The sequence below is a fragment of the Cryptotermes secundus genome, unplaced genomic scaffold (assembly GCF_002891405.2).
Source record: "Cryptotermes secundus unplaced genomic scaffold, Csec_1.0 scaffold1368, whole genome shotgun sequence".
In the NCBI taxonomy this organism is placed as follows: Eukaryota; Metazoa; Arthropoda; class Insecta; order Blattodea; family Kalotermitidae; genus Cryptotermes; species Cryptotermes secundus.
The window spans coordinates 103,631-116,321 of record NW_019733850.1 but is presented as its reverse complement, the minus strand read 5'-3'; the positions used below and the strand labels follow the sequence as shown (position 1 = coordinate 116,321).

At 42.8% G+C, this 12,691-nt stretch overlaps 1 protein-coding gene across 1 annotated transcript; it reads left to right on the top strand.

Moving 5' to 3' along the window:
• Positions 1-2,980: 2,980 nt before the first annotated feature.
• LOC111868324 (farnesol dehydrogenase) lies at positions 2,981-12,285 on the top strand. The gene is made up of 7 exons (XM_023858877.2): positions 2,981-3,100; positions 4,786-4,937; positions 6,154-6,322; positions 7,388-7,517; positions 9,709-9,835; positions 10,402-10,530; positions 12,038-12,285. The coding sequence occupies exons 2-7, from the start codon at positions 4,806-4,808 to the stop codon at positions 12,077-12,079; spliced, it is 729 nt and encodes a 242-aa protein (XP_023714645.1). The 5' UTR covers positions 2,981-3,100; positions 4,786-4,805; the 3' UTR covers positions 12,080-12,285.
• Positions 12,286-12,691: the final 406 nt, after the last annotated feature.

The following is a 12,691-nucleotide window of genomic DNA, read 5'->3' as shown; positions in this document are numbered from 1 at the left end:
TGGGTATTCAGGGAGTCTGCGTTGTTTCAATTACGTGCACGTATGGTGTAGTTGTTTTACGCATGCAAATGGTGCACGAGTGTGTTCTATGTCCCTTTGATGTCTTGAGTGACGGAGATAAATTATTTTGTGTATATTGTTCTATTTTCTGCACAGGATAACACGCCTTCTCACTATCAGAGAGTGGTTGGGGCCCCTCTGCGGTTCTGTTTGTTCACAACTGTAACCGCACCATGCAGGAACCTCAGCAATGTTGATTTACATTGTTAATTACAATGCACTACATGGGAACGAAATGTAGTACTGTTAACAATAGATGATACAGAATTGACCCCAGCACCAGCAGACGCCAAGGACAACATCTGGTCTTTCTGAGAGACAAGCAAGCTGCAGGTCACTTGAAAACCCAGAACGGAGCAGGAAGTAGTCCGCTGTGTTTTCTGGGGATTTCAATGCTTAACTTCGACGGTTCGAGTCTTTGAAAATTTGAGACTTGACAGATACGAGTCACAATAATTTTCGAAGGGGCGTACCGAGCGATCATTAGCGTACCTCCATTTATTTGAGAGCTGTCAGAGGGACCGTGTTGTACTTAGGCCCAAATTAACATGGATCTGGTTAGGGATTGGCTGAATGCAAATGAGAGAAACACCCAAATTTTATGTCCAGCCAATCAGCAAAATTTCAGAGGAGAGGAATTCAGGCGTTCCCGGAACCGCCGGGACTTCTGCCTCTCCAGAGCAGTCAGTCATTACAAGTCATTACAAGGGAATAACAGCGGTGAGACATCAACAGTGAGTAACAGGATTGAGTAACCAAAGGGAGTAACCGGAGTTAGTAGTAACCTCCCGGACGTTAAATTGGTGTTGGCCGAGTCCGGTGTACAAAGTCCAAGTGCTACGGCCGGGTAATGGGTAATTGTAGTGAACATCTACAATAAAGCAACAGTGTTGGTGAAGTGCGAGTTTTTGAGTGTTTTCTCTCTCCTTGTGTGGGCAAGGCCCATTAGTCGCCCTGAGACAAAATCTCGTCCTACCGTCTGAGCAGTCGGAACCCCATACGCTCGCCTATCCAAATCCCCACCTTTGTTTTCCCCGTTCCAAATTCGTGGATTTCATCCAAGTCCATTGGCCCCCACACAAATCCAAATTCAGAATAATCCCACACCCTACCCTGAACCAGACAGCAACAGGAAGCGGCGGATTAAAGTGCAGACCACAAAGGGGCGAACGTGAAGGACAGGTATAAGTGACGACAACCTCGAGAGGCTTGAAGTCCCACTGAGCAGACGAAGACGAAGAGGAGGGCGGTAAAACAACAGATAACTCTTGTGTTATCTTCTCTCATTTGAACAACAAATGTCACAGTTATGACGAACGATTTTTTCATCTTTCTTAATCTTACTCTAAATTTTCAAAAGCATGACATAGTCCCTTAAATATCTCCATGACATTCAACAAATACACGGAGAACTGCGTTCCGTACCCAATATGTGTCCAACACGTTGGTTTCTAGCTCGATATTAAGGCAGCTCACGGTCCGGGGGAATTTTGTGTCTTCATTCACAGCGGAAGCTTAAATATCTCCAGCAGATACAGAGCCTTGCAGGATCGCTATGGACTCTCTCCAAGTTATCAGGGTGGGTTGTTGTTCATCCTGATATAGCTCTTGCATCCTTACACTGTGACCATACGGTCAATGTTGCCGACGTTTCGGAAGTACGTGGTGTATCTATGTTCATGGTCCAATTGAGTAGGGAGAGTTGTTCATGTATGCGTAAATTTTCTACGAGGTACGGTTGCACTTAGACCCTGAAGATGGAGGCAGCATTTACTTCCGAAACGTAGGCAACACTGCCCACATCCTCAAGATGTGAGGATCCAATATCAGAATAAACACAAGGGTCCAGTTTTTACGTGGTGTACACATGGAACGTTTCGGGTTTTCGTGTCGGGTGAAATACTGCTGGGCCTCGCCAGCACAGCCATTCTTGGTTCCCGTTCCGGGGGGAATGATGATAACATTTTTGTGTATCTCGACTCTGGGAGTTGTTCAACCACTCTCACGGAGTTTCTGGAATATATACATAGAGTTTGATTTGGTCTCCGTCAGGTGAACCGATGCTGCAACGAAATTGAAGCCGGGAACACCTTCCGAAACTTGCTGCCTTTGGCATAAGTGTCAGTAGCGAATTGCGGCAAAAATAACACACTGTTAGGAAAGGTATCCAACATCACTCCCTTCCGATGAGTAATACCTGCTGTTACTTTTGTATTTTTTTTTTCGCCCATACAGAACCTACAGAAATGGGTGTGAAACTTGGTCTCTGACATTAGGGGAGGAATCAAGACTAAGGGTGTTTGAAAGCAAACTGCTGAGGAGAATATCTGGATGGAAAAGGGATGAAACAACGGGAGGTTGGAGAAACTACATCATGAGAAGCTTCATAACTTCTACTCTTCGAAAAGTATAGTCAGAATGGTCAAGTCAAAGACATTTAGATCGGCAGGGCGTGCAGCACGAATGGGGAGAAGAAGAATGCACATGGGATATTGTTGGGAAAGGCAGAAGAAGACAGACCACTAGGAAGACCAAGACGTAGGTGGATGGACAATATTAAGACAGATCTTAGAGACATAGGATGGAATGGTATGGATTGGATTGATTTGACTCAGGACAGGGACCAGTAGAGGGCTCTTGTGAACGCGGTAATGAACTTTCGGGTTCCATACTATACTGGGAAGTTCTTGAGTGGTTGCACAATTCACGGCTTCTGAAGTAGGTTTCAGCTCCATGATTGAGTGAGCAGTGATGACTTACCGTTTACGCGGCGACAAGCCTGCCTTGCGTAACAGCGTGACTTGCATTGCAATAAAGTTGAATGTTTCATTTACGTTGCATCCGTGAATAGACCTACTTAACAGTATCTGTATTCGTTCAGAGGGCGGTATGTATATAACAGATGATGGACGCTGGTTTAAGCGGAGTCTGCATCACCCGAGGGCAGCTGAAGGCAGGTTTCGCGTTACATTGCCGTGCTCACCACGCCTGGACCTACTGAGTTAGAACTTCACTCCTGAGTGTCGAAATTTTCCTGAGTGTGAGTGTCCGAAATGAGTTTGATGTGTGTACATAACATTAAATATCAACGTGATAATTTTCTTTCTAGATCGTATGTTTCTGTTTGTCAGGCGACCTCTATCCTTAACAGACGTGCGAGTTAAGATTTTCCGGAATGAAAGGTACCAGGAATAAAATCACCAAGAGAAAGTATGAATTGGTGACATGAAATAATACGTACCAACCGATTCCACTCGACCGTTGTAACTTTCAATTTATTTCATTACTAGTGACACTAGAGAAACTAAACGCAAGATCACGATACTTGACTGATAAGAGATAAGCCTGGGTGGCGCAGTCGGTATACCGACAGGCTGCTGACGGGACGACAGAGAGGTCGGTTTCGAGTCTCTGTAGGGGCAAGGTTTCTCTCCTCTAAAGGTCGTTCAGACCGGTTCTGGGGTCCACCCAGACTCTCATCTTCCTGGGTCCTTCCCCAAAGGTAAGTCGGCCGAGCCTTGAAGCTGACCACTCAACTCCATCTTCTCACAATGTCAGGAATACGGGTCTCTACACATCCACTTCCCCATATGCGTCATGGCGTACTGTTTAATGAGTGATTTATGAGTGATTTCCGGTTTTGATGGGGATAAATAACGAACCGTTGAAAGTAGCGTGTGAACTTCTTCATGGAGCTAGATCATGGCATTGAAATCAAGCAGGACATTTTATGTAATAGAAAATCAACATCGTGACAGTGCGAAACTTGCAGATTACGTTTCAAAAATTTACAGCACAGAAGACCCTCGTCCAACACGTGATTAGATTCCTCAAAAAGGCCTCGTCAGATAAATCTGCACTGGATAAATATGATACTTTACAGGTTTAATTTCCTCACGTCATTGCGACCCCATAATGGAGACGGTTACATACAAATAAATGGTCAAACTTTGATACAGTTCGAGAAATATAACGTTAGTAAGAATTTGTGGGAGTACCTAATCACTTAATTTTCATTGAAATAACATGGGGGCTTCATAACAAGGACGCCTCCAGCAATCCTTCGTTGGAGCCAGAACGTGGTTACCGAGCAGTTCCTATCAGCAATAGGGGGATACCCATGCAGAGACACAGACTGATGGGAGGGATTTATGAGGTACGCTGCTGAGATGGGCTAAGGTGCCGTGACACACATAATAAATTTCATAGAAATCAGATCAGACATTCATTTGCTAAGGCCAAGTGGTACAGCACACAGACATCAATATGATCTCATAAGAGTAGTTTTACATTTTCAAAATAAGATAAATATGCCAAAAAATGAAATTTGAAACATAAACAATACGATATTTACATATGGTAAATACAAATGCAGTATATTGAAGGTTGCCTATATTGCGCAATATGAAACTGTGAATGAGGGCATGAGGACTTCAGTTGGTGCTGACAATAACTTCCTTTTGTGTTACTTTATGGTACTGCCAACAGTTATATGGAAGTAAAGGGTAGTGGCATAATCGAGGAAATTGATTAGATGGCCTGAGGAAAACCATGTAACATTTCCGCATGAGAGTTTGTGTCTAGACCGAGATTTGAACCAAGGACATCCTGAATACAAGTCTAGAGCAGCTCACTCGGGCGCGTCACGATGTAGACTGAGGCGCCACAAAATCTGCAGAGTGCTCGCGACAACTGTTACTAAATACAGGGAACGTGTGCTTACAGGACATACTGTGTACAGAAGAATGGAGCGTTGGTCAGGTCGCGTTGCCGTGGTGACAGGAGCCAGCAGCGGTATTGGAGCAGCCATCGCTGCAGAATTGACCAAGAAGGGGCTCAAGGTGGCCGGACTGGCACGCAGAGTCGAGAGAGTCGAGGTATGTATGAATTACTTATCATACCCAGTATCATAATGTCATACAAACATCTTTCTAAATTCGGTCGAACTCAGCAAGCTATGAGACAAACACTGTTGCCAGAATGCTCAAGGACGAAGACCTTCCACAGTATATTTCTTTATTGCTAGTGGGGTGGGACTAAGTCCCTTGTACTGCGGCCACTTCTGGCCTATGGCCTGTGGAGGAATTGGTGGAACGAAGATTGGCAGGGAAAACCGAAGTACTCGGAAAAAACCTGCCCCAGCGCCACTGTGTCTACCACAAATCCCACTTTATCAGACCCGGAATCGAACCCGGGCCGCCGCTTGAGCTATGGCGCGGCCCTTCCCCAGTGTAAGTATACGTATTGGCGAAGCGTGATCAACTACACGGCCCCCTCGGTCACCCGACATTACCGCAAACACGGAATTTTGCAGGTGTTGCCGCCGTAAGGATGGGGCAGATGTGACTCCACTGATGTTACACGAGGACACCACAGAGCAAATTTGTGTAAATGAAAAAAGGCACTAAGAAAAAAGTCGAATACAAGGCACCTTTCCTGTTTAATAATGTATACTTGTCTGACATAAGGTTACACTATTGTGCAATTAAATTTGGAACCATTGTGTATAAATTTTAAATATCCATATGATTCTACCCCACAAAACGAACACTGATTTTCTTGAGCAACTGATACTTATACAGCTGGTCAAATAACTTCTCCGTCTCCTATGCGAAACCGTGAGGTTCCCGACCAAATTCACAGTCTCCAGTCACTGGAGCCCACCCCCATCTGCTGCGCATGATCGCACTGCCAACAGATGTACCTATATAACTAAAGCCACTCTGTATTAACATGAAGGAAGGAAGGAAGGAAGGAAGGAAGGAAGGAAGGAAGAAACGGAGGCAGGAATGGGAACACGACTGCCAAATAAAACGGGCTGGAAACAGTAAGACAGACGGGACTGAAGTACGTAGTGACGCGATGGTTAATGTAGAGAATAAAAAAAATTCCTCTTCAATATTCAACGGCATTGCGTGTTATGTCATGTTATTAACTGCAAATTAAGAGGTCTTCGTTCAGTCACTACAGACTGTAGAGGAAATCTGAATATATTAAATATTAAGACAGATTTAACCTAGCCATGTAAATGCAACTTGGTCCTCCTTTTTTCCTTTTTTTTTTTTTTTAATAGCGATGGCTGCCATGTTTCAGGAACTGTCCAAGTCTCTCAAGTCAGCGAAGGGCAAACTGCATGCGGTGAAATGTGACGTCAGCAAGGAAACAGATGTTCAGGCGGCCTTCAAGTGGGTCAAGGCCAATCTCGGAGGAGTAGACATCCTAGTCAACAATGCCGCTGTGGCGTATGATACCTCTCTTTCTAGTAAGTCTCCATAGCAACTGTCAAGAAATCAGACATGCAATCTGACTTCATGGAGCTGAGTCCTTCTTGAGAAGTCGCCAGTTGTGCAGAGAGTCAAGAACATACCAAAACTTCATGGAACCCGAAGGTTCATTACCGTGTTCACAAGAGTCCAACACTGGTCCCTATCCTTACCCAGATCAATGTAGTCCATACCACCTTTAAATACAGATCTCTTAGGGTGCATTATAATATAACCCATTCACGCCTTGGTCTTCCTAGTGGTCTCTCGCTTTTTGGCGTTCTCACCAGTATCCTATATGCATTATTTTAAACACGTTCTCTTGCTTAATTAAGCATTATATTATTAAGGCATACAGAAGCTGGGATAGCTCAGTTAGTATAGTTACTGTATTCGAGGTTCTATTGCCCGCAAGTATATATACATATTGTTCCGCACAGCGTACAGACCGCCTCTAGGGCCCATCAAGCCTCATACGCTCAGACAAAAAAAAACACCTTTTTCCAAAATTATGACGCCAACACGGTCAGTCATATCAATCTAGTTCGAGGCTAAGAATGAGTAGATCAGTACATCCACTCGCCGATATATTCATTGCGTAGGGTTTAATTAATTAAGCCCAGACAATAAATTATCTTAACAATGAAGTGCATAAGGGAGTGAAAGTATGGCTCCAAACACTGTGAACCTCGGCACAAAGTGGAGGTAAGTAGCTAACACCACCCTCCGCCACTTTACACCTGAAGAAGAAACCATCAGTATCCAAAGAACTAAAGATGGGGTGGGGTCTAGATCTGCTCTGGAAGCCTTGCCAATGAGAACAATCCACGCTTGCTTTAGGATATCACAGCAGTGAATGTGATGAGTACTGTGTTCTCAGATGTGACCGGACTACAAGGCATTATACGCCAAAACACAGTTCTCTTTCAGAATAATCTCTGATTCCGTATTAATTTCGTATTTCCAACTTCGCTCTCCGTGGCTCATTTAAGTCTTATAGGCCAGGGTGAAATTATGGCGTAGCGACATGTAAAACCTTTAACGTTCGCATCTTTCTATCCCAGGTGGATCAACAGAAGAACTTAAACGTATGTTGGATTTGAACGTGCTGGGTCTCAGCGTGTGCACCAAAGAAGCGCTCCAGTCCATGAAGGAGAGAGGAGTGGACGATGGGCATATCATACATATCAACAGGTGCGTCAGGCAGATGTTGTGAATTGTAAGTTAAGTTGCCTTTCTTGTCAGTCGAGTTCAGATATTCACTGGCCTACACGTAACGTTCTACGAAATCGTTCACGTTCCACAGGTACTCGTGTTTCCAACTGCATCTGACTATACCGGCATCTCACGGTGAAAATCTTAAATCCTTTACTAAGAATTTTTTAAAAGGAAAGGCTAGAAAAGCATATTTGCGAAATTGTTATGAATCAGAATTCTTAATTTCCAGGATGTAAGATCTGAGATTTCACGGCGGTGACTATGAAGAAAGCCTTCGGGGATGTGGCGCCGTGTAGATATTGTGTTCACCGACGTTTGCCTTTCCGCCATAATATATATAAAAACGTTCGACATTTTAAAACCACTTTGGACTAAAAACTTAATTCGATATCTAAAATGGGGAAATGAAATTAATGAAAAAATTATATGCACTATAACTTGAAGTAAAATACACAAAAATATAATCGCTACTTACCATAACTTTCAAGTTGATTCAGTTTTCTTGTTATCCCACGAGATGCTACTGTGACACACCGGATGTAACGTACATGGCACCCAGATTTCAGAAGTTCTGTTCGGGTAACGGCTAGTTCTCTCCACGTCTTGCCTGCAAAGCACAGAACAGCGGCAATTTAGTGAAGTGGTACGGATAAACTGGGATGAGCTTGTTCAGTCAATTGTATTATTCTGTATGTCGATCAGATCTACTCGGCAGTCATTTTGACCACAGTATGCAACTTACCGTGGACTTAGACATCAACCCTTTCCTCTTCTTTGTCTTTAAAATCTGCAAATCTATACATGTACAGCCGAATTCGCAATAATTTTCTGCACACTACCAATTACAATTACATTGTCACGTGTAAGGGGTTCCGTGACTCACAATAACGGGTTCTGGATAGGATGATTGCATTTATTTCCACTTATTTATAATTACAACCAATTATAACAGCTAACAATTAATGAATGCCTAAGACTCGCTCAATTCCTTACTGGACGAGTGTCTTCTCTTGCACTGTGACGAATGACGAACGAGGAATCTCTACCGGATGAATTCTGTTGAAGAATGAGGACTCAACTACGAACGAACTCGAAATGTACTCTGCCGAGCGTCCTCACGTGTTCTCCCTTTTATAGCTCCGGGAGAACCGAACTGAGACCACCATCTTGAACAGTTAGTTGTCATTCTGTCTGTCTTCACGGGAACGTGAATATGTAAATCTACTGGGTGATTTGCGGATTTGTGATGGTGATGTCGATCTACTGGGTCGTAATATACGTAGACACCATGTAGAAGACACACAAACTTTAACTCACGCAAGTAATGAGGGTGGTCTAGAAGTAAACACAAAGAAAACTAAGTATATGTTGCTGTCTCGTCAACAAAATGCAGCGCAATCTCATGACATAACAATAGGAAACAGATGTTTTGAAAATGTGGCTCAGTTCAAATACTTTGGAACGACTATAACATAACAAAACAAAACAAAACAAAACCTGATTCAGGAGGAAATTAAGAGTAAAGTGAATTCAAGTAATGCTTGCTTCTATTCCGTCCAGAATATTCTGTCTTCTCATCTGCTGTCTAAAAGCAGAGAATCAGAATATAGAAAACTATAATTCTGCCTGTGGTTCTGTATGGGCATGAAATTTGGTCTCTGACATTAAGGTAGGAACATAGAATGAGGGTGTTGGAGAATCAGAATTATCAAATCGAAGAGGATGAGAAGGGCAGGGCATGTAGAACTAATGGGTGAAGAGAAATCCATGTAGAATACTGGTGGGAAAGACAGAAGGAAAGACACCACTAGGAAGACCAAGAAGTACGTGGGGAAACAATATTAAAATGAATCTTGGAGAGATAGAATGGGATGGTATGGACTGGATCGATGTGGTTCAGGACAGGGACCAATGGAGGGCTGTTGTGAACAGGGAAAGCAACCTTCGAGCTCCACAAAATGTTGCGAAGTTCTTGAGTAGCTTCAAAGCTACAAGTTGGCATACAACAGATGATTCTGGCTGTTGGCTGTCAGTCAGTTTCCTGAAACTAATCAGATTAATGGTTGTAGGTCTTTCATCAGATGGTATAGTAACTACATTCCAAATAACGTGCAATCAAACTCGGAGGAGAGGAGGATAAATTTAAAAATCAATTCTGTACCCACAGCGTTGGTGGCCATGTACCTCCACGAGAATTTTACGCCATGTTCTCTGCCTCCAAACACGCGGTCACAGCGCTGACAGAGGGACTCCGACGAGAACTGGTCAACCTCAAGTCCAAAATCCGTGTCACCGTGAGTATAAACCTGAAATGATTTTTATCTTAAATATAGCTGTCCGAAATTTTGGAAACATGAAATATATTTCTCGTTTCTAATGACGCCATAGGGTTTCCTGAACTCACGTAACCTGCCGGATTATAAATAGAACGCTGTACCACTCGTCGAGACTGGCATTCGATAACTAACCGAATTGTAGTTATCCTCACATTGTCAGCTGAGGATGGAAACAGATAAGAGTTATGTTTATGCTGTAATGTTCTGCTTAGAAAGGAAGGAGATACAGGAAACCCAGAAGCTCTGTGTTCCAAAGTGCAAGGACCTACGGAACTGACATTACTACGTTTTATCCACATGAACTTTATCTAAACATTTCAAGTTCGCTGTATCTGCATTACACATACCAATCGGTTAGTTGTCTCTAGTGATATAAAGATCTTTATTTTGAAAAGCGCAAAAAAACCTCTGGATAAAATGCAACAGTCCTTGAGACTTGAAGCACATGGAACATAGACGCTTAGTAACCATTGTACAATAATTGTTCATTTTCTACATAAACATAGTAAATCTTAATGTTACAGAGCCTCAGTCCTGGACTGGTGAGGACAGAAATGCCTCCCGAAAAGTTTTTGGACACCTGCCCTTCCCTGAACCCTGAGGATATTGCTGATGGCGTTTTGTACGTTCTGGGTGTTCCACCTCATGTTCAGGTTTGTTCAGCTTTCAGTAAATTAATCTTTATTTTGAATGCAAAGGCGGTGTGTTGAAGTTCAATATACACAACCAAAAGCAGGCAAAGTTCGGATTAGTCAGAACTTATTCAGTAATTCGTCAAGCTTCAGCTATAAGAACATCATCAGAAGTTGCCGTTTATTTTGTGAGTCACTCTACGAGGCTGTCTGTAGCTAGACTGTATAGCGGCGAATGGTAGGACAGCAAATGACTGATGAACTGGAAGGAACTTAAAGAAAGGGTGCCAGCATTTTCCTGCAGGGACTCCATGCAAAGATTAATCGGGATAGGCGAACTTCCGGCAGAGGTTGCAACTAATCGCCACCAATACGTGCAGTCATCTTGTTATAAATCTCTGATGAAGGGAGAACCCTCTGCTTCTGCTGGTAATCGAATCCCGGTAATGGAGCCTGTGTCAAGAAACTTGTCTTGTGGGACGCTGCCACTGTTTCAGGGGCATAAAATGCCTCAATCTTCTATCTTCTACCGTGATGACGGAAGCAGCAAGTTTCCCCAAACTATCGTTACGTATCTAACGAAGATCTCTTTGGCGTCATGTTAAAGGTCTCTGCGCTGACCATCTCAAGTCACACTTCACTGACAGAGATCTAGGGTCACACAAAAAATATTGATCCTACTACTGCCATCCGTTGCAGGAAGTTGCCTACTGAGACCTGTTGTGATACTACAAAACAGAACCATTGCACCGTTTGAGAAGTCTTCTCAGTTACTGTTCCTTCAGGCCGATGACGTAACACTTTTCCGAATTCTGTCTGAGCCCATACTGTCAGCATGGCCATTCCAAAATATTATTTCTTCGTCTATAAACTTAGTATTTTTGTTGATCTGCAGTTGTCTGAACATTTCATGCTTCATGTTAGGGTCCGGATGGGTGTATCCTGCGGTCCTCCATAGGTACTATGAAACTGATCATGTTGGTACAGGGCGGCGGATCTGAAGCTTTCTGGCATGATGCTCCCTTTTTCCCTCCACAAAACATGACTTCAGCTTTTTACTGAAATAAATGTAGCTATTGATACAAGTATACAAATGGAATCTTAGCTAGTAATAAAAAAAAATATTGAAGAAAACATTCAAGTTATGAAAATGAAAATGCTGCACGGTGTTCTCCATTTCGTGATGGACAGCACCAAAATGTATTGAAATCTAATAGCCCTAATTCCTTAGTACCTAAAATAATAATTCCGACATGTGCTTAAGGAAGAGTTGAGCTACAAATGAATATTTCAGCTGAGTCCGACATTGAAAATTCATTCCCTGCCATTTTCTCATGCCCCACACTCCGCCTGCCCTCCCACAACCCTCTTCACCCACCAGAGAGGCACAACCCTACATGTGAATCACCGGTCTGGAAGACACTGCGGATAGAAAGTCATAACAAAAGTTCTCATCAATAAAACTAGTGCGGTAATTTCTCACGTCTTCGAAACGACGTATTGATTTGTAATGTTCTCTTCTTTACAGATACATGAACTGAGTATAATACCAGTTGGACAGAACATCTGAAATATCCTGGACACGCTTCCTCTGCGTTGATGCGTCGGGATTGATTACGTAATAATATGTTACTTGCCCAACCGATTTTTGTAATTTGATTCTGTAACAACTCCTGTCTTGCAACTGAATGTAATTCTAAAATGTCACAATTGTTAATCATAAGAATTCACTGTATCCTGTACAAATAAATAATAAAAGACGATATTTCCTAGGCAGCATGGCCTTTAACAGAAACGAGATAATTACCATACCAACCTTTCCCCTCCTACAGTTATATTTATCTAGATATTAACGTTTGTGACCTTCAAAAATTCACCATCAGTCATTCTCGATGTAATTAAGGCCCCTAACTTTGTGCACTATGTGATGTGATACATTGATTAGGCAATGAAGTGACAGGAGGCTGGGAGAAAACTGTTTAACGATGAGCTTCATAACTTGTACTCTTCGCCTATTATAATTAGAATGATCAAGTCAAGGAGGATTATATGGGCAGGGCATGTATCACGAATGGGGAGAAGAGGAATGCATATAGGATATTGGTGGGAAAGCCACAAGAAATGAGTCCACTAGGACGTAGGTGGGTGGACAATGCTCAAAATGGATATTAGAGATAGGATG

Excerpts from the sequence above, each read along its gene's own strand:
- LOC111868324 (XM_023858877.2), top strand. The coding sequence starts at position 4,806 with ATGGAGCGTTGGTCAGGTCGCGTTGCCGTGGTGACAGGAGCCAGCAGC. Across the intron at positions 7,518-9,708 it reads CATATCATACATATCAACAG|CGTTGGTGGCCATGTACCTC; the intron begins GTGCGTCAGGCA and ends CTGTACCCACAG. Across the intron at positions 10,531-12,037 it reads GTGTTCCACCTCATGTTCAG|ATACATGAACTGAGTATAAT; the intron begins GTTTGTTCAGCT and ends TCTTCTTTACAG.